Raw genomic sequence first — 25,375 nt, forward strand, 5'->3', positions numbered from 1 at the left:
TTTTCTTTTGTATATACAGAGAGAGAGACATACACACACACACACACAGAGAGAGAGAGAGAGAGAGAGAGAGAGAGAGAGAGAGAGATTCAGTCGTCCTCACTTTCTAAATGCTAGCGCACAGTAATATCTGAATCGCGAGCGAATCGTTCTTTTGAGTCGGTTCGTTTTATTGGTTCATTCGAACCGATTCGCAAAGCGATTGTGAATCAGTTCGATTGTAAACGGAAATTGAATCAAAAATAATGTAAAATGTGATGACGTGGACCCTCAGACTAGCGTCGTTTTTATTTTTATTTATTTAAAAAAAAATTGACAGAAACGAACACGGCTATGAGGAATAGACGTTGTATTATTCAATGGGTCGTACTTTTGTAAATGTATCATTCAGCTGAAGAAACATTGACAAGACGTCTTCCTAAAACATTTTCAGTAATGTTAGAACTCCAGAAGACACACATTTAATATATATATATATATATATATAGATAGATAGATAGATAGATAGATAGATTTGATAGAGAAACTAGCTTTTACAATGCATGCCAAAGACCCGTCAAGAATGTAATATGGCGCCCCTTATCCATCTCTGAGGTGTCTAAGAGCATTTAATCTTCACATTCTAATTAACATCTCTTAAACATCAAAAAAGAAAAAAAAAAGAGCAGATTTAACACTATAAAACATAAACATCTCAAAGACATCTCTGAATGTTTTTGACACCCGTGAGGAAACGTCCTGACATATTGCAGATAAGCAAACAACCTTAAAAGTATGTCTTCCAGACGTAAACACATGTAACAAATAGAGGTCTGGGTGATGTACGTGTTAGCAGGGGCTACTTTGAATAAGGTCTATGATAATGTTAGCTGCTCAAAAACAGAGTGATAAATATCTGTATAAAGCAAGTAACAATTTATTTAACTTGTGGAAAATGAGGTAAAATGCATCACGGGGACTTCTGGCAACACTTTTGATTTGTAAGGTTCCAGTGAATCCTTTCATTGAAACGAATCGTCCGAGCGAACCGATTCGCTTAAATGAATCAGACTTCTCAACGCTACAAAATAAAACTACCAATCCTACTATGGAAAAGGCTTTTCTCGTGAATATTTATTTGGTCGTGCTGACGCTGCATGCTAAGCGTCCAATCACTCTAGGTAATTAATATTCATGAGGAAAGCTTGCCCATAGTAGGATTGGCAAATTCGCTTTTCTTGTTCACTCACCCCCTCCTTTTTGACACTTAGTGGAGCAAATGTTGCAAACCTTATATCAAGTTTTATATATGTATAATGCAACAGTGTGTGAGTAAGTACTTCCATGTTTTTTGCTGTTACAATTGGTTCTCTACAAAATTGGCAATACTCTCAGAGTAAGCAGCAGCCTACTTTTTGGCACAGCTGGAAATAACACACATACATTTGTTTTCCTATCCTTGTGGGGACTTTCCATAGACTTCTTTTGTATTTACAATGAGCTAATTATATTTTCTACCCCTAAACCTACACACAAACCTTTCTTTTCACACATAAATTGTGCTAAATCAGTAGCATGGTAAAACTAAAACTTTTGGGTGGGTGGGCCAGGAGAAATTATCGATTGTAACTCTGTAAACTCTTTATTTATTTATTTATTTGTTTGTTCTTTTATGCTTTTAACGTGTATATATTTGTTTCTAGGGGTGTATTTAACTGCATTTTCGAAAAGGTTGTCTGCTTTAAGAATATTAAAAGATCAATCAATAATATTCATGTATGTTTGAGTACATTTAGAGACTATGTGATGTGAGTCCGAGCACAGTTGTAGTCAAATGAATGGGATAAACTGAACCACCCAATATGGTGGATGTAAAAAAGGAAGTCTTGCCTTACAGGTAAAAGAGCCAATCACCTTTTAGATAGATATCGCCTGTCAGTCACCTCGAGAATGCGAATGCGTATTAGCTGAACCAGCCTGAAAAATAGTATTTCTTTTTTTTTTTTTTTTTTTTCTCGATCTGAGCTTAAGAAGCACAATTTCTGAGACCACTGTTGTCAGATTTGACTGCTGATTTCAAATGTTTTTAATCGTCATTCAAGCTGTACTTTTATGCCGCATGTATCCATAGAAAATAGCTGCCCGGGTGTGTTCCAAAAATGGTTGCCAAGTGGACTGACTTGCTTTGGTACATTCAGACAATAAATATACTGTATATTTTTCAATTTTACGCAACCTATGGAGGCTTTGCTGAGAACAGATATTGATTATTATATGAGGATTCAGGGAATTCACCTGGGAAATTTGTGAAAATTTAAAATCAGAGTGGGCTTTTTACCATAGAATGGATCATTTTTGGTAATTTTTTTCCCAGCACAATTAGCTGGCGTGTCTTTGGATGGATGAATATGACAGAAATAGCTATTGTCTTTATGTTTCCACTATGGTTTACAGTCAATACAGTTCTTCCCTCATCATGCCACTGTGTCGCAACTCTACTTTCATTAAAGTGTAGGAGAGATTATGCCACTTCGATAGAGTGGGAAGAGAGAAAAAGCATAAACGAGTAAGGTTTGGAGGTAGAGAACAAAATGTTCAGAGCTATCTATGCCTGCGACTGTTTCCCAAAGTTATAACATATTAAATACGTAGCAATAATCACTATTATTATATGTGGAAATAACATCATTTTATTTTAGATGAGCTGGGAAATTAAAGAGGCTGGGGTTTAGCTTTTTATGATTCAAATTTCATCATCTTTAAATTTAATTTAGCATCTTATGTCAACTCAGCCTGGTTTTTATGAACAGAACAGAAATTATTTAAATATATAATTAATCAAATTCATAGCAATTAATTCACATATATGACATTTGTTACAAATATTTTATTAGACAACAAAAATAAAGTAGTTGGAGCTGCTGCACGATATGGTATGCCTATCAAATGAATGCAAGTCTCATTGCCATATCAGTTGATAACCAGTTGTTAACTACATAAATAACTATGTATAACTTTGTTATAATGAGAGCAATCTGGTTTTGTTTTATTAAGCTGCAGTTGTTTTGAAAGCTTTGGTGCTGAAATTATCCCATCTGACTGCCTCTGATGTTAGCGATTCGTGGTTTGAGGCCAGTAGGCAGGGCAGGGGCATAAGACAATGATTGGGTGTGCCCAGATGGGTGGCTCCGGCCCATCCAGGCCCACCCGTGGCTGTGCCAGTGCAAAAAAAAACAAAAAAAACAACAAATTTTCAGGCTGTTCCAACTATTGCACTTGCGTGTTTTCGAGATAAAGGGTTAGTTCACCCCAAAATGAAAATTCTTTCATCATTTACTCACCCTCAAGTCATCCCAGATGTGTATAACTTTTTTACTTCTGCAGAATGCAAATTATGATTTTTTTAGAAGAATATGCCAACTCTGTAGGTCCATACAATGCAAGTGAATGGTGACCAGAACTTTGAAGCTCCAAAAAGCATTTAAAGGTATCATAAAAGTAGTCCATATGACTCCAGTGGTTTAATCCATGTCTTCAGAAGTGATATGATTGGTATGGGTGAGAAATAGATCAATATTTAAGTTATTTTTTGCCAGAATTTCTTCTTCCTGCCCAGTAGAGGGTGATATAAATGAAGAATGTGAACCACCAAAAACACAAGAAGAAGAATGTGAAAGTTAAAGTGGAGATTGAGTGCAAGGAGGTGAATGTATATTAAAAAGGACTTAAATATTGATCTGTTTCTCACCCACACTTATCAAATCACTTCTGAAGATATTGATTTAACCACTGGAGTCGTCTGGATTACTTTAAAGCTGACTTATGTGATTTTTGGAGCTTCAAAATTTTGGCACCCATTCACTTGTGTTGTATGGACCTACACAGCTGAAATATTCTTCTAAAAATATTCATTTGTGTTCTGCAGAAGAAAGAAAGTCACACACATCTGGGGTGGCATGAGGGTGAGAAAATGAAGAGAGAATTTTAGTTTTTGGGTGAACTATCCCTTCACCTTACAGAGAAAATAGTTAAAGGGCATTCCCAGCAGATTATATTTGATTTTATTTCATTTAAACAGTTGCTTCATCCTATTTTTGTTATCAGTTTTGTACATTAGGGTGTTTTACAGTACTGTTTGGTTAGTGATTTTTGTTTTGTTTTTTTGTGCTGTGTATAACCACTGTGCACTGTCTATACATTTATTAGCCATTGTTCATGGCCTGTTTTGATTAATTTAATTTTTTTTTACAGTGTACTGTTAAAACTGACACTGTCTGATGCCGATAGCCACAGACAGCACGTCAGGGTCATACTGATTATTCCACTGAAACCCTGTATTGAACAAGTCATCAATAGTCAGACATCTGACCTTCATAAAGCATATGAAAGCCATCAACATCGCAAACACATCACATCAGTGCACTCTACTCAACCATGAATGTGACATCACATCCTTGCCAAGGCTCTATTATCATTGACTAAACTTTTCCTGTAAAGAGAGAGCATGAGTCATTTCACACCCCAAAAGCTGCTATAGGAATTGTGCTGTGCACATGAACACTGTTTGCGCTAATTAATATATATTCCCAAACTCTTGTTGCTAAGTACAGAAATAAAACCCTAGGGAAGACAGAGATCATGGTAATTATTAAAATCACTCTGTCTCAGATGTTCATGAGGGAACAATTAAGGTATATTTCATTATACTTGTGGAAATCTGGGAAAAGAGAGTGAAGTGACCTTTTAGCGCCTTGTTTAGTCATTTTCACTCCTGCTCTACATCCAATAGAGGTATTGCCCTAATCTATGTTAAAACTCTTGTCAAAAGCCATTAGAAGGAAACTTCTATCAGTAATCTATATTCATCTGTTTTATTTCATATTTAAAGCTACACTAAATACCTTAATAAGTTGACTTTCCTCAACTGAATTGAGTAATGGTGTCTCCAAAACTTGTGGAATTATGTTCACTTTGGTGTTCATATAGAATGAACTTAACTAGGTAATGTAACTAGATGCAAGTAGATTTAACTCAGCTTTGCTATTTAAGTATTGATGTTTCTACTTAATAATTTTAATTAGATACGTAGTGATGTCTACTCTGTGAACAAATCATTCTTTTGAGCCTGATCTTTTCAAGGAATCAGTCGATCCAGTTCACAGAACAAGTCCAGATGATTCATTCAGAAATCTGATTGATCCGGTTCTCGGGTTCAACTGACTCCGGTCGCAGCAATTCTTTAGTTAAGAGCTCACTAGATGGGAAGATTATCAGCCAATAATGACTCATTATTCAATCTTTTTTTCACACAAAGCTTGTATGGTTTCATAACACTTAGGATATACAGTAGTGCAGGAGTCATACTGAACTCTTATGACACTTTTACAGTGCCTTTTTGAAGCTTGAAAACTTGAGTTCTCATTGTAATTGCATTGAAATTTTTTCTTTTGTGTTCCATGGAAGACAGGAACTCATATGGGTTTGCAACCCTCACATGCAGGTGAGAATTTACATTTTTCCATTTAAAGGAATAGTTCACCCAAATTCCAGTAATTCCAGTAAATAATGTTTCTCCTGTTTCAGAAGAGATCATAAACTTATTGTCTATATACCAAAGTCTACAAAAGAACTAAAACAATTCTCATCAAATTCAAAATAACAAAACAATTTGTGCTATCCACATTAACACCATGTTCCCTCAGGAATGTCCAATGGGCTTTTAGAGTAGGGATATTTGATTTATGAGGAAAATAATTTCTGTGGTTAACATTACTGGAAGAAACATTTTGTTCTACAACATAAGTTACACACGGACACCTCAAAAGTACATTTTGAAGCTGCTGCACTTTAAAAAAATTAAATCAAAATGTCAAATTTACATCTAAACGGTAGGCCTAATTCTAAATCTAAAAGTGGTACAGAACAGTTAGAAAATAAACAAAGTGATGACAAACATGGTTTAAATATTTGTTATGAACCACTTGCATAAATCCACATTTTTGTACAATAATAAGCTTACATTGTATAAATATCATGTGTCTTGTCACCTATAGAGGTGTTTTCCTAGCTTGCTTTCCAGCTGCAATTTTTTAACTCCCTAATAGAGCTTCGAAAACCTTGGGTTTCCACCTATAGTCAAAGATTTGCATATAATATATATATATACAGTGTTGGGGAGTAACGAAATACATGTAACGAGAATACATATTTAAAATACAAAATATAAGTAACTGTATTCCACTACAGTTACAATTTAAATAATTGGTAATTAGAATATAGTTACATTCAAAAAGTATTTTGATTACTGAAGAGATTATCTTGCATTTTATTGTCATTTGTTTCATTTAATATTTAGTCCTTTCAGATGGAAAACATTTATACATACAGTTGTGCTCAGAAGTTTGCATACCCTGGCAGAAATTGTGAAATTTTGGCATTGATTTTGAAAATATGACTGATCATGCAAAAAAAAAAAGTATTTTATTTAAGGATAGTGATCATATGAAGCCATTTATTATCACATAGTTGTTTGGCTCCTTTTTAAATCATAATGATAACAGAAATCACCCAAATGGCCCTGATCAAAAGTTTACATACCCTTGAATGTTTGGCCTTGTTACAGACACACAAGGTGACACACACAGGTTTAAATGGCAATTAAAGGTTAATTTCCCACACCTGTGGCTTTTAAAATTGCAATTAGTGTCCGTGTATAAATAGTCAATGAGTTTGTTAGCTCTCACGTGGATGCACTGAGCAGGCTAGATACTGAGCCATGGGGAGCAGAAAAGAACTGTCAAAAGACCTGCGTAACAAGGTAATGGAACTTTATAAAGATGGAAAAAGAGGATATAAAAAGATATCCAAAGCCTTGAAAATGCCAGTCAGTACTGTTCAATCACTTATTAAGAAGTGGAAAATTCAGGGATCTCTTGATACCAAGCCAAGGTCAGGCAGACCAAGAAAGATTTCAGACATAACTGCCAGAAGAATTGTTCGGGATACAAAGAAAAACCCACAGGTAACCTCAGGAGAAATACAGGCTGCTCTGGAAAAAAGACAGTGTGGTTGTTTCAAGGAGCACAATACGATGATACTTGAACAAAAATGAGCTGCATGGTCGAATTGCCAGAAAGAAGCCTTTACTGCGCCAATGCCACAAAAAAGCCCGGTTACAATATGCCCGACAACACCTTGACACGCCTCACAGCTTCTGGCACACTGTAATTTGGAGTGACGAGATCAAAATAGAGCTTTATGGTCACAACCATAAGCGCTATGTTTGGAGAGGGGTCAACAAGGCCTATAGTGAAAAGAATACCATCCCCACTGTGAAGCATGGTGGTGGCTCACTGATGTATTGGGGGTGTGTGAGCTCTAAAGGCACGGGAATCTTGTGAAAATTGATGGCAAGATGAATGCAGCATGTAATCAGAAAATACTGGCAGACAATTTGCATTCTTCTGCATGAAAGCTGCGCATGGGACGCTCTTGGACTTTCCAGCACGACAATGACCCTAAGCACAAGGCCAAGTTGACCCTCCAGTGGTTACAGCAGAAAAAGGTGAAGGTTCTGGAGTATTCTGTAATCTTTAGTGGAATCTACACTGTCTGGTTTGGTTCAGCTACAAAATCAGACATCAGAAGACTACAAAGGACAGTGCGGACTTCTGAGAGGATTATTGGTTGCCCCCTGCCCCCCCTTCAAGAACTATACACTTCCAGAGTGAGGAAAAAGGATGGAAAAATCACTCTGGACCCCACTCACCCTGCCCATTACCTTTTTGAACTGTTGCCTTCTGGCCGACACTTCAGAGTTCTGAGCACCAGAACCGTCAGGCACAGGAACAGTTTTTTTCCCCAGGCTATCCATCTCATGAACAGTTAAAACTGCCCCTTTGAGCAATAATTAATTTGCAATACACAGCTTAGTCTTTTTATATTATCCAACAAATCCTACCTCTTCTGCCATTATATTCCCCTGCACTGTACATAACCGATGTGTACTTTTTTCTTTTCAATATTTATCTATTTTTTATTCAATTTTAATTATTTTTTAAAAGTCTTGTTGCTGTTTTTGTATTGTTGTGTACTGGAAGCTCAAGACAAATTCCTTGTATGTGTAAGCATACTTGGCAATAAAGCTCATTCTGATTCTGATTCTGATTCCGAATACATTTAAAAAGTAACCCTCCCAACTATGGATATATATAATATAAAAATTATTATTTTATTTATTTACATTTAATTAAAATTAAATGTTAATTATTTATATGATTCAATAGTTTAAATGTATTTTTTATTGTATAATTATTTTATTTATTTGTTTATGTGTTCATTTGATGCAGCAGTTTACCCTTTGCTTGCGTCATTACTACGCTAACTACGGTAGCCCGTATGACGCATGGAGCGGATGCGTGACGCCGGCGCGCAGGACATGACGCTGTGCTGACGTGTAGCTAGGGCAACAGAGGAAGTAGCTGGTGGCTGTTTGACAGACAAATGCAGTGAGTTCATCCAGTGGCATGTCCAGTGGAATACTGTAGAAAGAGACTGGAGCGCGACAGACACACAGGTGCAGTGACTTACACCAGCACTCACGCTTTAAAACAACTTACAGCTACTGTTAGAGGAGTGCAAGCTGCACAGCGATCAATGGAGACATACAACAGTACAGATATAGATATAGAGCTGAATAAATTAGTGTAATTATGCTTATACCGTCTAAAAGAGAGTCGGTCCCCTCTGTTATGTTCAAACGGGTGTAATATATAAAGTATGTTGTTGACATGGGTTGTGACCGGCAGATTGAGCTAAAGAGCTTAAAGAGCAGATGGTACAGTAGTGTGTGGAGAGCCAGAGACTTCATATTTGTGTTTAACAGTGCTGCATGAATCCTGGTGGGTTTTCTGAAGTTTCTATGGTCTGCGTCGTTGCTGTGAAGCAGTAGCTTTTCAACCCTGTAACTTCCCTGTTAAAGTCAATCTGCTAGTATTGTATTTAAGGAACTTTCAGAGCTTGATTATTAACATAATGGCAAAAAAATGAACAGGATGCCTAAAAGGATGGAAATAAACAAGACCTATGGTGTTAAAGGGATAGTTCAACCAAAAATGAAAATGTTGTCATCATTTACTCACCCTCATGCCATTCCAGATGTGTATGACTTTCTTTCTTCTGCAGAACACAAATGAAGATTTTTAGAAGAATATTTCAGCTCTGCAGGTCCATACAATGAAAGTGAATGGTGACTAGAACACAGAAGGTTCATAAGCACATAAAAGCAGCATGAAAGTAATCCATACGACTCCAGTGGTTAAATCCATGTCTTCAGAAGTGATATAAATGTGAGTGAGAAATCAATCAATGTTTAATTTTATTTATTTATTTTTTTTTTTTTACAACCATTCTCCACCTTTGACAGGGCTCCAGACTGTGACAAAAATGGTTGCAAAGGCGACCAAAAATAAATGATTGCGACAATAATTTAAAACCTAGTCTCCATTGGCGACAGTCGGGATGTGTGCGTTCATTGTCAGATATCATCTTGTGAGTTATTGAATACATCTTTAGAGTGCCAGTGTGTCTCGCGCAACTTTTCACCCTTTCTGTTGATGATATGGGCTTGTTGGCTGCATGCAACACAGACAAACAAACACAGCGCCAAGGGCGTAGCAGGGTAGCACTCTTTAAAAAGGTGATTTTTGTCCCCCGCACTTTTCCAAGCTAAACCCATACCGAGTCCAAATGGTGGATTTGAATACAGTATTATCTGCATTTTGTTACTTTGGGCTGATTGAGCAACCATCCAGCCAATCGCAGGTGAGTTTCATGAGCCGAAACAGCCCTTATGTAATAGACCATCAGTCAGACAGTCTAATCAATATGGCTCCGTTCATTTCTACAAAGTAGCTTTCAACAATGCTCATTTATCCATGTTTTTATCGACATTGATCTAAATTAATAATCTAGAGATGAGGAACACACAAATGAGAGTTATTTATCGGCATATCGCTCTTGATTGGCAGCATTACGTGAAATGCACTGCAGAAAAAAAACAAAAGACAAACCTTCTTTTAAGCACACATTGTAAGTGGAGTTTATATCAGCACATGAGTCTTTATTAAGTTATGCTTTTTATATTATGTTTATGAGGTAATAGTTTGATTGGTTGTTTTTGCCAGTTTAAGCAGATTACTACATCTGTGTTAAATATGTAAAGCTATTTTTAATATCAGTTCCTGTTTTTTACCTCTGTGTTGGTGTGCAGTCGACAAACTGTAGGGAAAAAATGCTGTGTTCTTAGAACACTTGTATTTTACTGAAGTGAATAGATAATAGACACACTTTTTTATACATGAAAACATATGGATGTTATTCAAACTCAATATAATTATTATAAGACTTTTATTGTTGTCTTTTGATAAAAGTCATGCTCAGCAGCTCACAAACTGTAGGGAAATGATAGATTTGCTTTGTTCTTATAACTTACAGTTGCTGTTCCAGTGGGGTTCAGGTCTGGGCTTTGTGCAGGCCAGTCAATTTCTTCCACGCCAGACACAGTAAACCATTTCTTTATGGACCTCACTTTGTTCACAGGGGTATTGTCATGCTGGAACAGAAAAGGGCTATCCACAAACAGTTGCCACAAATTTGGAAGCACAGAAAGCCCAAGCCATTAAATAAAGAAACATTAAGGTTTTTCTTTACTGGATTTAATGGAGTAACCAAATTCATTCATTAGAAGGGGGTGTCCACAAACTTTTGGCCATATAGTGTGTATATATATATACACTTGACTGAAATGTTTCTCATGATCTTAAAAATCTTTTGATCTGAAGGCGTATGCTTAAATGTTTGAAATTAGTTTTGTAGACAAAAATATAATTGTGCCACCATATTAATTTATTTCATTATAAAACTAAAATTTATTAAAAAAAAAAAAAAGTTTTTGAAATTGATGACTTGGACCAAATAATAAAGAAAAGCAGCCAATAAGTGCCCAACATAGATGGGAACTCCTTCAATACTGTTTAAAAATACCTCAAGAAGTTGGTTGAGAAAATGTCAAGAGTACATGTCTGCAAATTCTAGGCAAAGGGTGACTACTTTGAAAATGCTAAAATATAACACAGTTTTGATTTATTTTTGATTTTGTTTAGTCACAACATAATTCCCATAGTTCCATTTATGTTATTCCATAGTTTTGATGACTTTACTATTATTCTAAAATGTGAAAAATAATAATAATAAAGAATAAGTGTTTCAAAACATTTTGACTGGTAGTGTGTGTGTGTGTGTGTGTGTGTGTGTGTGTGTGTGTATATATATATATATATTTGTGATGTGAGATCCAGCTTTTGATACTTTGGACCATTAATGGACTCTTACACAACTATTACACAATGTGCAAACATTCACTGATGCTCAAGAAGGCAACACCCTACTATATGCATACTATACTTTATGTAAATACCTCTTATATAGATTCTGAAGGGCAGTATTAATATATATATTATCTTATATTTATATAAATTCTTAAAGGGGTGTGAAAACTTATGAGACAAAAGGGGAATGCAAATTTGTGCACTCTATTACAGTCTTTCCTTTGGCTTTCTATCTTGTTTTTTTAACAACAATCTAAATGAGCAATTCTGTGATGTGGCAACTAAAACAGCCATTTGGCTCCTAAATGTTTCCGTTTAGGAGCCAATGGCTCCTTATTCATTTTTTTTTTTTAGTCTGAAGCCCTGTTGTCGTATGGATTACTTTTATGCTACCTTTTATGTGCTTTTGGACCTTCTGCGTTCTGGTACTCACTTGCATTGTATGGACCTACAGAGCTGAAATATTCTTCTAAAAACCTGTAATTTGTGTTCTGCAGAAGAAAGAAAGTCATACACATCTGGGATGGCATGAGGATGTGTAAATGAGAGAATTTTCATTTTTGGGTGAACTGTTCCTTTAAAAAGTGAAACTGTACAGTTGTTACCTTACAGAGCGATTTCTACCTGATCTAGTTCTTAAAAACTACTTTTGTTGGTTTAGTCTAATGTAGTCAGATTGATTCAGTGTTATTAAATAGCCTAACATTTTTTTAATTGAATGAAACCATTGAATTTAAATGTTACAACATGAAGCACATTTTTTATAAAATGGAAAGTGATCTTGAAAACATAGAGAACCCCTAGAAATTGATTACCAATTAAAACAATATTCCCAAGGAAACATGTTTACTTGTTTGTCTGAAACATTATGATTATAGAAAGGGGAAAATACACAGACACACCTGGAATATTTCTTAATAAATACCAGTGTTTTTTTTTCTTTTCTAGAGGTGCATAGCACCCATCAACATGGCAAAAAATGCAACATTCGCTCAAACCAAAGCAGTAACAGCATTTAAAATTCATCCATGTGTTCACTTCATTGCCATATTGTGATTAGAGAAGGTTAGCTAATATGATTTCCATCTTTAAAATGTTGTGTTACTTTTTTTATCTTTAGACATATGATGGGCACATGAAAATGCTCTGCATGGTATAAATAACCTGTCTGCAGTACTGCAAAACCTCATCACACCATCATCTTTGTGCCAAAACTTGATTTGGTTGTGTATTGGTTTTGTGGAGTTGTGTGTAACAACAGTAATTTACTTTCAGATCAGAGTCTAGAGATCTCAGAGAAGCATGGGTAAACGAAGAGCGCCTGAGCTGTACAGAGCACCATTTCCTCTGTATACTGTTAAAATCGACCCCAAGACCGGTCTCATCATCACTGCAGGAGGAGGCGGAGCGTCTAAGACCGGGATCAAGAATGGAGTGGTACGAGCATCAACTTTCTTTAACTAATATCCGCTCCAGGATCACAAATGCTCTTCAGTGGTAACCACATTGAAAATCTGGCACTCAAAATCTAATTTAAACAGTGAAATAAACAAGTTTTAGTTTAAAAAAAAAAAAGATTTAATGAGACATTCAAACTTTTTTATAAGTGGGTTAAATGTCCAAATACTGTTTGGGGCCACTGGATGAACTATAAGCCATTTAGTTGTTGGTCACAGAAGTGTCGCTTTTTGATTGCAGCATTTCCTGAGTTTAGAGCTGGTCGGTGGAAAGCACAGCGCCACCTTGCTGCACACTCATGACACGGACACACGAGCCACCATGAACATGTCTCTGGGTGGTGATGTGATTGCTGTGGGGCAAGATGGCAACTGCAGCTTGATGAAGTTCAGTCAGCGTGCACCCAAGCAGATGAAGAAACCTGCAAATAAAGATGGTCAGTGGAGGCTACCATATTCAACAACCTAAAGTAACAGTTCCCTCAAAAATGAAACTTTATCATCAGTTACTCACCCTTATGTTGTTGTATTCTTGTCTTTCTTCCATGAACACAAATAGAGATGTTAGGTGAAATGTCTCAGCTGCTTTTTTCCATACAGTGAAAGTGGATGGTGTTTTATATGACCAAGCTCCAATAAAGATAAAAATGCACCATAAAAGCAGTAAATATGACTCGTGCACTATATTCTAAGTCTTCTGAAGTCATCCGATAGCTTTGTTTGAGAAGCAAATAAAAAATTAAGTGTTTATTTACAGAAAATCTTGCCCTCCATCGGAGCTCTCAAATCTCATTCACACTTGTTTTCAGTTAAAAAATGTTACTTTTGGATGCAATGTGCAAGGTTTTACATCACCAGTGCCAAACATGTTGGTTCATGCATGTCATGTGACCTACAACACGTTTAGAGGCGTGACTGCAAATGAGAGTTGAGAGCTATGGTGGAGGGGAACCTTATTGGTGAATAATGACTTAAATTTTGGTCTGAACAAAACACTTGGAATATAGTGCCCGTGTCATATGGACTACTTTTATGATACTTTCGTTGTTTTTTTTTTGTTTGTTTGTTTTTTTTTTTTCATTTTGGAGTTCAGCATTATAAATCACCATCCACTTTGGTCATATGGAAAACAGATGTTTTTCATGATTCATATAAGTGATATAAAGAGTTTTCATTGTTGGGTGAACTATCCCTTTAAAAACCAACACATTGATGAATCTGTTGTTGTCTTTACATGTTTATGGTTGTATATCATATTACATGATTGCATGTAATATCAAATATTAGGAAAGTATGTGATGTGACACTGATTGACAGGTGTTGGAGATAAGGGTACAGTGAGGAGGAGAGGAGGGAAAGGGCAGAATGGTGATGGAGGAGGAGGAGATGTAGCTGAAATGAAGGAGTCTCCTCCTCAGATCTCAGTGGAGGACGTGGGTGTGGTGCAGGCAGATCTCAGCACTCAGGACCCATGTGTGAAGTGTGTGTGCTTCAGCTCTGACCTCACACTTCTGCTGAGCGGAGGGGCAGACGGCTACATCAGAGTGTGGGAGGTGAGTTTGCTCCATGCGTCTGGGCACACTTTTGCTCTGTTCCAAAACCTAGTGAACTTCCTATATAGGCAGCATTTTAAGGCATCATAGGTGCACTCCTGACATGAAAGCTGTTCTAAGAGGCATACAGCTTAATTATGCTGCCTTCTAAGATACACTATATGGCCAAAAGTATGTAGATGACCCTTATTAATTATTGAGTTTAGGTGTTCCAGCTACACCCATTGCTAACAGATGCAAAAAATCCAGCACACAGCCATGAAATCTCCATAGACAAACATTGGCAGGACAATGGGCCTTACTGAAGAGCACAGTAACTTTAAATGTGGCACTGTTAACTCCATATAATGCCCATGGATTTGAATGGGATGTCCAATAAGCTTATATAGGTGTGATGGTCAGGTGTCTGCATACTTTTGGCCATATAATGTACCTATACTTCTAAGGTACCTTCGCATCGTTATTCACTTTTGCAGAGAAAGCAATCCTTGAGCTTGATGAAAAAAATCTGTCGCCAAAATGGCAAATGAAGCGTTAGAAGTGTGGATTTTTGGGGGCTTGGGTAGCTCAGCAAGCTGGGTCTGGGTAGCTGGGTGGCTACCACACCTGGAGTCGCAAGTTTGAATCCATGGCGTGCTGAGTGACTCCAGTCAGGCTTCCTAAGCAACCAATTGGCCTGGTTTCTAGGGTGGGTAGAGTCACATTGGGTTAACCTCCTCGTGGTCGCTATAATGTGGTTCTCGGTCTCGGTGGGGTGCATGGTGAGTTGTGCGTGGATGCTGCGGAGAATAGCTTGAAGCCTCCACACGCACTAGGTCTCTGCGGTAACATGCTCAACAAGCCACGAGATAAAATGCACGGATTGACGGTCTCGGACACGGAGGCAACTGAGATTCGTCCACCACCACCCGGATTGAGGCGAGTCACTACACCACCACGAGGACCTAGAGCGCATTGGGAATTGGGTATTCCAAATTGGGGAGAAAAGGGGTGTATTAAAATGTATTTCAATACTAAAAGTTATTGATAAAAATAGTTCAATCTAAATAAAATGTACTATTTTATTTTCTAAAGTGTCTTCACATCATAATAACCTTAGCAGGGAAGGCAATCCCAGAATGCATTGCGACAAACTCATCAAAATCCATCACAAAAATAGTGAATTAAGCGAGAGAAACCAGTACTAAAATGTATTGATAAAAAAATAGTTAAAATTGACTGAGGGGATAAAAGAATGTCTGAACTGATTCGATCTATTGAGGGGTATTCTAAAACGGATGCCAGATGGGGGGGTTTGAAACTCATGGTGCATTGGGCGGGTATCGTCCGACACCATGCACTGGGCTTTACACTACACCTGGCTTTGGTATAACTGAGCCAGGCTTGTCTGCTTCTTCCCGGTTATTTTACTGCACTGATTTACAGTCCTTTCAGGGGAGTTCTTGTCTTTAACATGTATGGCAAGAAACCAACACAGCAGAGAAAAGAATAAACTGGATTCAATATAAGATTTATAAAACATGCACATCAGTGATTTGTCCACATTAAAAAACCTGCATTTCCTTAAGCAATGCAATCTTTGCTGTCCCCTCTTGCACAGAGCTTCTGTGTTTTGGAGAAAAAGACAACTTAAATGGTACCCAGTTACTTATACTGTTCAACACTCTCAACCCTCTTTCCCCAAATAGTGGTTTGCTGTAGCTGAGACAAATGCCTCCTGTGACTAAAATCAATATTAATCTCGTTGGTTTTAAGAACATTTAGTTTTAAGAATGCATCCTCACACCATCTGGCAAAGTCATCAGCCACAGGGCCATGAAGTGTCCTCCTCAGTAAACTCATTCTTACAGAGTCATCTACAAATTTAAGGATGTGCCTATTTTTGTATAGGCTGCGACAGTCATTTGGACACAACCTTGTGGTGACCCTGTGGATGACACCAACCATTCAAAAACAGTCATTTACTTTGACTCTCTGTGTCCTTTGTACAAGGAAATCTAAAATCCAACTTACAATACTAAGATCCAAACTAAAATCATAAATTAAGTTTCCTAACTAAAATGTGGGGCTGGATGGTATTGAAAGCAGATGAAAAATCAATGAAAAACAATTTTGCAAAACTTTTTGGGCATTCCAAATGCTGAAGCACTGTGTGGAGAAGGGTTGCTGTTGCATCCTCATCACCTGTCTTTGCCCTATATGCAAATTGAAGAAGATCGAAGAGAGCCTGGGTCCTTTCCATTATCTTTGCCTTTACCAACTTCTCAAAGCACTTCATAACTGAAAATGTAAGTGCAACAGGCCTAAAATCTTTGTGTTAGATTAGCAACATGCTAACACCAAACTCTATTAAAATCAATGCCTTAGATTAGCAACATGCTAACACCAAACTCTATTAAAATCAATGCCATAGATTAGCAACATGCTAACACCAAACTCTATTGAAATCAATGCCTTAGATTAGCAACATGCTAACACCAAACTCTATTGAAATCAAGTACTTAGATTAGCAACATGCTAACACCAAACTCTATTAAAATCAGTGCCTTAGATTAGCAACATGCTAACACCAAACTCTGTTGAAATCAATGCCTTAGATTAACAACATGCTAACATCAAACTCTAATGAAATCAAGTACTTAGATTAGCAACATGCTAACACCAAACTCTATTGAAATCAGTGCGTTAGATTAGCAACATGTTAACACCAAACTATTGAAATCAATTATGAGTTGAGTTTCTCATGCGCTTCATGTGGGGAGCACTATTTATATGAAACAGAGTTGATGCCCATGTAGAGCATTCCAAATCTGTAACATATGAGGTTCCAGATGGTGCCTATGTAGGCAACAAGAAAGCTCACTATGTTTTGGAACAAAGCCTTTTATTCAGCACTGTCTTTGTGGTCTCAACTGGTTTCCTCTCTCTGCAGTTCCCCTCCTTGAAAGAGAAGTTGAACTTCAAAGCACACAAAGATGAACTGGAGGATATAGACATCAGTCCTGATAAAAAGGTAGCTCATATGTTCTGTGAAGTTTGTTATACAGTAGTTATTAAAGCAATAAGTCACTCAAGGGATTGTGTTACATTGATTTTACCATGGTTAAAAGGTTAGTTCTCCCATTTTCTTCCTTATGTGGAACACAAAAGGAGATATTTTGCATAATGTCCAAGCTGCTCTTTACTGTAAAATGAATGTGAATGGGGACTGGGGCTTTCAAGCTCCAAAAAAGCATCATAAAAGCAGTCCATATTACTTGTGCATTATATTTAATGTCTTCTTAGGTCATAAAGTAGTTTTATGAGAGGAAAAGACCAAAGTGAAACGTTAGGAACAGTTCAGTCATGACAACTCTCTGAATAAATGTAGAATGCTGCCTACACAATGAACAACGGCAAAAGCTCTTTCTGTTGTACCAGTGAATAAACATAAGTGAATAAGCCTGCATCACTTCTAACATATATATACAGTATATAGACAACTGCTGCTGAGGAGGAGGAGGGTTTCAAAGAGAAAACTCCTAGCGCGCTACAGTGAAACCCACAAACAACTGAGAAATTTAAAGATTGGACAATGAGAGAGTATGCAAGTTGATTGGCTAACAGATTACAAGTCAAAGGTCCCATCAGTTTACACCATGTTGAGATTCACGACTGAACTTTGAATAATTTCTGTTCACATACGCTAATGTTATCCATTGTAATCACTATCAATTCTGTTTATTCTAACATTAGTCTTATTTCTTCTTATCTAATGTAGCACATTGTAACAGTAGGACGCGATTTTGAGTGTAGCGTGTGGAGTGGCGATCAGCTGGCCATGGGTTTGTGTTGGCATGAAAACATGCCTCAGGTCACGGAGAAGACGTACCGCTACAAGTCATGCAGGCAAGTTGTCCACACTTTTTAGATGGCTAGTAAGAAACAACATACTGACAAATGCTCTGATGTTTTGTCATTATCTCCATGCTCACTTGCTCAAACCAGGTTTGCAAAGGTAGAGGACCAAAAAGACGCTTTAAGACTCTATACAGTGCAGATCCCCCACAAACGAGACCGCAAACCACCACAATGCTACATTACCAAATGGGACGGACGATCGTTCCTACCGCTACTCACTAAGCCATGTGGAAATGAAGTCATATCCTGTCTGACTGTGAGGTAAAGAAAAACATCTTGATATCTTAAATTCAGTGATCCTTGGCAAACTGTATTTAGCTGCAGCCATGCTTATGGTGAATTATGTTGTATTTATGGATATGCGTTGACTCCTCAGTGACTCTGGAACATTTCTTGGCCTGGGAACTGTGACTGGATCTGTGGCTATTTACATAGCGTTTTCCTTACAGGTACTAACAACATAATCGTGTGCCATGACACTGATCCATTCCACACAGTATTTCAGTACTGACTTTGCCATCTGTTCTGCTCAACCCTCCAGAAACTGTACTACATCCAGGAGTCTCACGGCATTGTTGTCACAGATCTAACATTTCTGCCTGATGCTCCTAAAAGTAAAGCCATAAAGGGGGTTAATGAAGTTGTTATGTTAAGTGTTGCTGTTGACAGTCGCTGTCAGATACATGCCGTGCCCAACCGAAGTGAGTACGAGTATCTGATCTACAGGAATAGTCCTGTCACTCTCAACTGTCTATATCCAATAAAGCAAAAAGCCCCAAAAGTGCTTTGTATACTGTTAAATCAGGCCTGTGAATGTAATATTGCTCTGATATTTCACCCTCAGGATCGTTCCCGTTATGGCTGGTGCTGTTCTTCTGTGGCCTGATGGTGGTGGCAGTGATTCTGCTGCTGCAGTCTCTATTCCCTGGATTCATTTAAAATTGAGAAGAAACAGAAGGAACCATCACCTGAGCTTAACATTTACATACTAAAATGACTTCAAAACAAACTTTGAAATTTGTCTAATCAGTTGGAAAAACTAATGAAAATTGGAATGACTGTATTTAGCACCAAGTTTTAACTGAAGTATTATCCCTGGAGTGTGAATTTGAATTCTTATGAATCTGATTGGATGATGAGTTTGGGCATGACCTGAAGATGGAGCAAAAATCATGAAATCCTGAAGAGCTGATGCTTCATGATCATTGGACAGCTGGATGAAAACATGAATGCATGACTCAAAATGTTTTCGAGGATGTCGACTGCTCCACTAGCATGTGACAAGAAATGCCTTTTAAATGTCATGGTGAAAAAAATATATATTCAGGTTCAACAGTGGGTTATTTTAAATATTTAAAACAATGTACAAACATAAATATACACCTGAAAACATGTCCACGATTTGTGTTATGATCTACCACATCCCAGCAATGACATTGTATGTTGTACTTACCTCACGGACCACAAAATCAGTCATTTTTATCTGGTATCACTCTCCACATTATAGTCAATGTGAAGGGCAGGATTTGATTTTACCCCTCAGTAATTGACTGGATTGTGAAAAGTAGACGTTGCACACTAGTATGGAGACAAAACAGATTTGTGATGGGAGAGCAAGTTCTTACATTTTTTTTTAATAGCATGCACTAATTAATTGTGGACAATAAGACCCGAAATATGAATTAAATGGGGTGAATTTAGATTTAATGTTGAAGAGATTTAATCAGATTCAAGTTTTTATTTGCTCCACTAGGGGACGCCATTATTTAGACCTGCAGTCCACAGGACAGAATTCCAAATGCAGTCACTCCTGTTTTTTTTCCTTGTTTTGTCTGATATGGCTCTCCTTACCATATTCCTGAAAAGCTTTTATCAGCTGAATGTTTAGCAACTAGCAACTAAACAGGTAAGATCAACAGGACTGCAAAAATAGTTAGGCAAATTGTCTAACATGATCCAGCCAATTTAAATATTTTCCTGGATTCCTAGTATCAACCAGATTTTAGGCTTTGGTTTATTTTGAGATTTAGGTTTAGGGGCTTGAATAACACTTAATAAAACCTACAATTTCCGTCTGATTTCAGGGGTGGGTTAAGGGTAGCAAAAGGGTTAGTGGGTTAGATTTTGCCAACCAGAACATGCTTTTGGATCAACATTCCTATAAACCAATCAGAATTTAGAGTTAGTCTTAGGACTTGTGTTAGGGGCTAAAACAACCTTTTATAAACCCTTATATAACCACGAATGAAACCAAAATTAGAGGAAAATGATAAGTTGATAAGATTGGTTTACAAGTCCCTAACACCATCCTTAAAGGTTCACCCAAAAAGGTATATTCTGTCATAATTTACTCATCCTCATGCCATCCCAGATCCATGTATGCAGAACACAAATGAAGATTTTAAGAAGAATATTTCAGCTCTGAAGTGCAAGTGAATGGTGACCAGAACTTTGAAGCTCCAAAAAGCACATAAAGACAGCATAAAAGTAATCCATATGATTCCAGTGGTTAGATCCATGTCTTCCGAGGTCTTATGATAGGTGTGGGTGAGAAACAGATCAATATATAAGTCCTCTTTTACTATAATTTCTCCTCTCTTCCCAAGTAGGTGGTGTTCTGTACGAAGAATGTGAATCGCCAAAAGCGAAAAAAAAAGAATGTAGAAGTGAATGTGGAGATTTATAGTAAAAATAAAAAGGATGTTAATCCAGGAACATGTAGCCTAATTTAATCTAATTTAAAATTACCACAGGTTTGGCTAGGGTCCCGTATAATAGGGAATCATCCCGTATTTAAGGGTACAAAATTGCATTCCGTATGAAATCCATACCGTTTGGATGCCGTTTGTCCCGTATTTTAGCGTCTTACAACCATTACAACCATCACTTACATGGGGGGGGGGGGGTAATTTTACATAATTTATATGTAAAAAATATATGTATTTTCACAGGCAATATAGGCTCCTCCTCCGCCTCCCCCGGGCAGTGATAGGTTCATCACACTGCAGCACAACCGGATCAAACACCCGGCAGAGCTACGTGGCGAATGCCAAGAATGAGGTGCAACACGGGTGTTCATTATCCCACATGGCGGTTCCCCAATCAGCGGCCCTTCCGGTGAGGCTCAGGATGACTTAAGCCACCTTCATTCTCTCCGACGGGAAAGCAGAGGGCTGTGAAGTGAAGAACAGAGCACACTGTGACAGAAAGGCGCTACAGAATCCCGCCTCACCTGAGTAGGGAGCTGGAGGAAAGATGCGAGCCTCTGGGCGCCAATGGGCGTGGGGAACCTTGGAAGCTGATGGGGGTGTTACTTGAGAGGAACCGGCATCGGGAGATGGGCAGAGTTGATGGACCACCGCGGTGAGTTCGGCGAGCTGCAATGCCATCATCTCCAATACCTAGATAGATACAGAGATTTGATACTTTTGACGCCCCAGCAGAGCTCCCTATTGAGAGAGGGCGGAGCGTAGAGTAGATTCCTCCTCTGGGTCCATAGTGGGCTGGATCGTTCTGTCAGAAAGTGTGAGTCAGAGACCCAATAGCAGAGGAACAGTTCAAAGGATTTATTTACAACAATAAACGTCAACTTAAACTTGTGCTGACAAAAACTGGCGATCCCAGCACCGGCTGCAGCTACGAGGAATGCTCCACTGGCAATTCGTGGGCGGCAAGGACAGGCATACAGCAAGCTGGAAGGTAACCACACTCTGGACACACGGGCATAGACAGGCAACCAACAGATACACGAGACAGCACCAACTAGACACAGAGGGCAAGGTTAGTTGCTTGACAGCACACACATTAGCATAAGCTAAACTACATTCAACATTGAACTACATAAACGTTAAACCACACTGAACGATCAAGCCTCGGACGTGACACACAAGGGTATTTTAATTAGCAAGAAACAAACAAGGGGTAGGCAGCTGAAAGTTGTCATGATCAGTGTTCCCATGGAAACAATCAGGGTTCCCATGGAAATGCTGATTCCGTGTGCCAGCAGCACCTGAAAAACATGAGGGCAAAACGTAAACATGCCTTGACCAAAACAAACATGGAACGATGATGCCACGGTCCTCGTCAGACAAAACCAAACTGACAAGGTGACAGGACCATGACATCACCGGAGAGCACTCAGTGTTAACTAGCACACGGCGGTCACTAACAACTGGACCCATGTGCTCACACAAAGAGGGTACACAAAATACGCACTCGAAACACAAGTCAGACAGGAGATGATAATGCCACGATCCCATCAGGCAGAAACCCAAGCTGACCAGGTGACAGGACCGTGACAGCATATACCATAAAGTGAGTTTGTAAGATTTTTAATCAGGCACTGAATAGAGTACCCATTACTAGCTCTTTGAGCCAATGGAATCGCTGTGATGTCATATGGGGACTCATTTTACCAGGTGGACTCAAATGATCAAAACACCGGTGCTAGACCAGAAGACCTGAGAAGTGATCAGAAGAGAGTTTCCGCATCACGGTAAATCCGGTCATGTGTTTGCGCACATGAGCGGTTAAATGCGCTTCATGGTCAAAATGGCATTTAGACGTGGTCATAATGTAAACACAATCAAGTGATTGCATACAAGAGGGACAAAAACAATCAGGTCAAACTACCTTGAAGTGACTTTCTACTATGTATTGACTACAGTATTCTGAAAAGAAAACCACTTAATGTTTTTTTTTTTAGTACTGTAAGTTTCCTTTATACTTAGCTCTTTGTTTATATGAATGTTAACCTGTATAATTACTAAAAAAAAAAAAAAAAACATTAAGCAATTTTTATTTAAAGGATTTGTTCACCCAAAAATGAAAATGCTCTCATCATTTACTCACCCTAATGCCATCCCAGATGTGTATAACTTTCTTTCTTCTGCAGAACACAAATGAAGATTTTTAGAAGAATATTTCAGCTCTGTAGGTTCATACAACACAAGTGAATGGGTGCCAAAATGTTCAAGCTCCAAAAACCACATAAGTCAGCATTAAAGTACTCCAGAAGACTCCAGTGGTTAAATAAATGTCTCCAGAAGCGATTTGATAGGTGTGGGTGAGAAACAGATCAATATTTAAGTCCTTTTTTTTTTTACTTTAAATTATCCTCCCTGTTCAGTCAATCTCCACTTTAATAGTCACTTTCACATTCTTCTTCTTGTGTTTTTGGTGATTGGCATTCTCCATGCATACTGCCCCCTACTGAGCAGGGAGAAGAATTTCTAGCAAAAAAGGAGATAAATATTAATCTGTTTCTCACCCACACCAATCATATCACTTCGGAAGATATGGATTAAAACACCAGAGTCTATATAACTTTTCAACTTCCCCCATCATTACCGGAGGAGACTTTAATATAGTTACAAATCCGTCATTGGATAAATCTACCACTTCATCTCATCAGATAAAATGGCACTCTGTCAAAATAATCAAGCAATATATGTCAGAACTTGGACTTGGCAATAGCTGGAGACTTAACAATCCAACATCAAGAGAATACACGTTCTTCTCGCCTGTCCACCAGTCTTATTTGTAAATTGATTTCTTCTTAGCTAGTAACTCTCATATCAAAGATATGTCCAATACTGAAATTCATCCAATTATTATCTCAGATTATGCACCAATTACCTTTACCCTTAATAACAACAATACCATCAAACCTGCTCATAGATGGCAGTTCAATACATCACTGCTGAAAGATAATGACTTTGATTAATATTTTAACAGGGAGTGGGCAACTTTCATGGAAATAAATGATACATGATAGATGATGGTATGTCTGCTTCTACACTTTGGGAAACAGCCAAAGCTGTACTAAGAGGGAAAAGAATTTCATATTCCACACACATACATAAGAAAGAACTACAGCTACAAAATTACTTGGAAAAAAAACAAAAAAAACAACAACTACAAAATAACATACAAACAATTCAAATGAAAATACACTTAAAGAACTACAAGAAACTAAATCTAACTTAGAAAACATCATACAACAAAAGACACTATTCTTAAAACAGTGGTTAAGATGTCTACACTTTGACTGCAATACAAAGAATTATTCACTAGTGACAAAGTAGATCACTGTAAAGAAATTGAAACATTTCTGAGTAATATAAATCTCCCCAGATTAAATAAAACCCAAACAGAGACACTAGAAGCGCCACTGACAGTAAAAAGTCATACAAGATGTCATATCACACAACACATGTTCAAAATGGGTTTTTCTTATTCAGACACATGTACACACTGCACCCTTAATACTCCGGAAAAATATTTCCATTCAGTTTAGGTTCTGGTGCATACTGAGGGCCCACCCTCTTACGGAATTTAAAGGGGAACCTGGTTAATATGCCTTACCACTCTATGTATTTTTTCCATGGTGGAACAATGGTCAAACAATAATGACAGTGGCTTGACCATGCACACATGGTATGGAAATGCCTACTGGAACAGACTGTATTAAGAATTTTACTGGGTCCTCCCCCTACCTGCATCACTTTATACATCTCAAATCCCTTTGCGGAAAAAGCCCATGGAAACATATACCCTAGGGCATGGGAAAATAGGCCCATGGTGTGCGCCTGATGCATCGCTCAGCGGTCGCTGTGGTATCCCTCATGGGGGTTCAAAGAGTCATTGTGTTGCGGAAACTGTGGCACATGATAATTGATATTGTTTGTCATTCTCTGTCCTTTAGGTATTTGACAAGAAACAAACAGCTGTCCACATTCCCCGTTTGATGCCAACATTGAAAAAATAAAGGGAGAAGATTTCAATAGCCAGTTTAGTAGCTGTCTTCCAAAGAAAGCTGGGGTATATGGAGCAGAGTTAATCCACAACCCTCTCCAAACCTTGGGCTGAATACACCACCATTTAAACTAGGACACCATGACATTTACAGCCACAAACCCTTTGAATACTACTGATGTTTTACAGTAATGCCCTAAATATCTCATGGCAAGTTAGTCTTCAATTTTTTCAACCAATTAAGCACTTTGTCTGAGTTTATATATGTAGTTTAATGGCCTTTAAGTGAACAGCTTTTTTGAATTTGTATTTGCTGCATTTCATTTCAAAAATTCAAAATCCT

At 37.9% G+C, this 25,375-nt stretch overlaps 1 protein-coding gene across 4 annotated transcripts; it reads left to right on the forward strand.

Annotated features, from left to right (window-relative positions):
• The first annotated feature begins 8,409 nt into the window (after window positions 1–8,409).
• preb (prolactin regulatory element binding) lies at window positions 8,410–19,670 on the forward strand. Of its 4 annotated transcripts, XM_051718058.1 has the most exons (12): window positions 8,410–8,554; window positions 9,163–9,326; window positions 10,474–10,541; window positions 12,642–12,803; window positions 13,065–13,260; window positions 14,141–14,376; window positions 17,309–17,389; window positions 18,137–18,264; window positions 18,364–18,537; window positions 18,653–18,725; window positions 18,818–18,977; window positions 19,121–19,670. In XM_051718058.1, the coding sequence occupies exons 4-12, from the start codon at window positions 12,669–12,671 to the stop codon at window positions 19,213–19,215; spliced, it is 1,278 nt and encodes a 425-aa protein (XP_051574018.1). In that variant the 5' UTR covers window positions 8,410–8,554; window positions 9,163–9,326; window positions 10,474–10,541; window positions 12,642–12,668; the 3' UTR covers window positions 19,216–19,670. The 4 variants fall into 4 exon arrangements, with proteins under 4 accessions (XP_051574018.1, XP_051574014.1, XP_051574015.1 ...); XM_051718054.1 differs by lacking the exon at window positions 10,474–10,541; XM_051718056.1 differs by lacking the exons at window positions 9,163–9,326; window positions 10,474–10,541 and adding an exon at window positions 12,315–12,431 and having other exon boundaries at window positions 8,466–8,554.
• The last annotated feature ends 5,705 nt before the right edge of the window (window positions 19,671–25,375 follow it).

This window comes from Myxocyprinus asiaticus, chromosome 15, assembly GCF_019703515.2.
Source record: "Myxocyprinus asiaticus isolate MX2 ecotype Aquarium Trade chromosome 15, UBuf_Myxa_2, whole genome shotgun sequence".
Classification (NCBI taxonomy): domain Eukaryota; kingdom Metazoa; phylum Chordata; class Actinopteri; order Cypriniformes; family Catostomidae; genus Myxocyprinus; species Myxocyprinus asiaticus.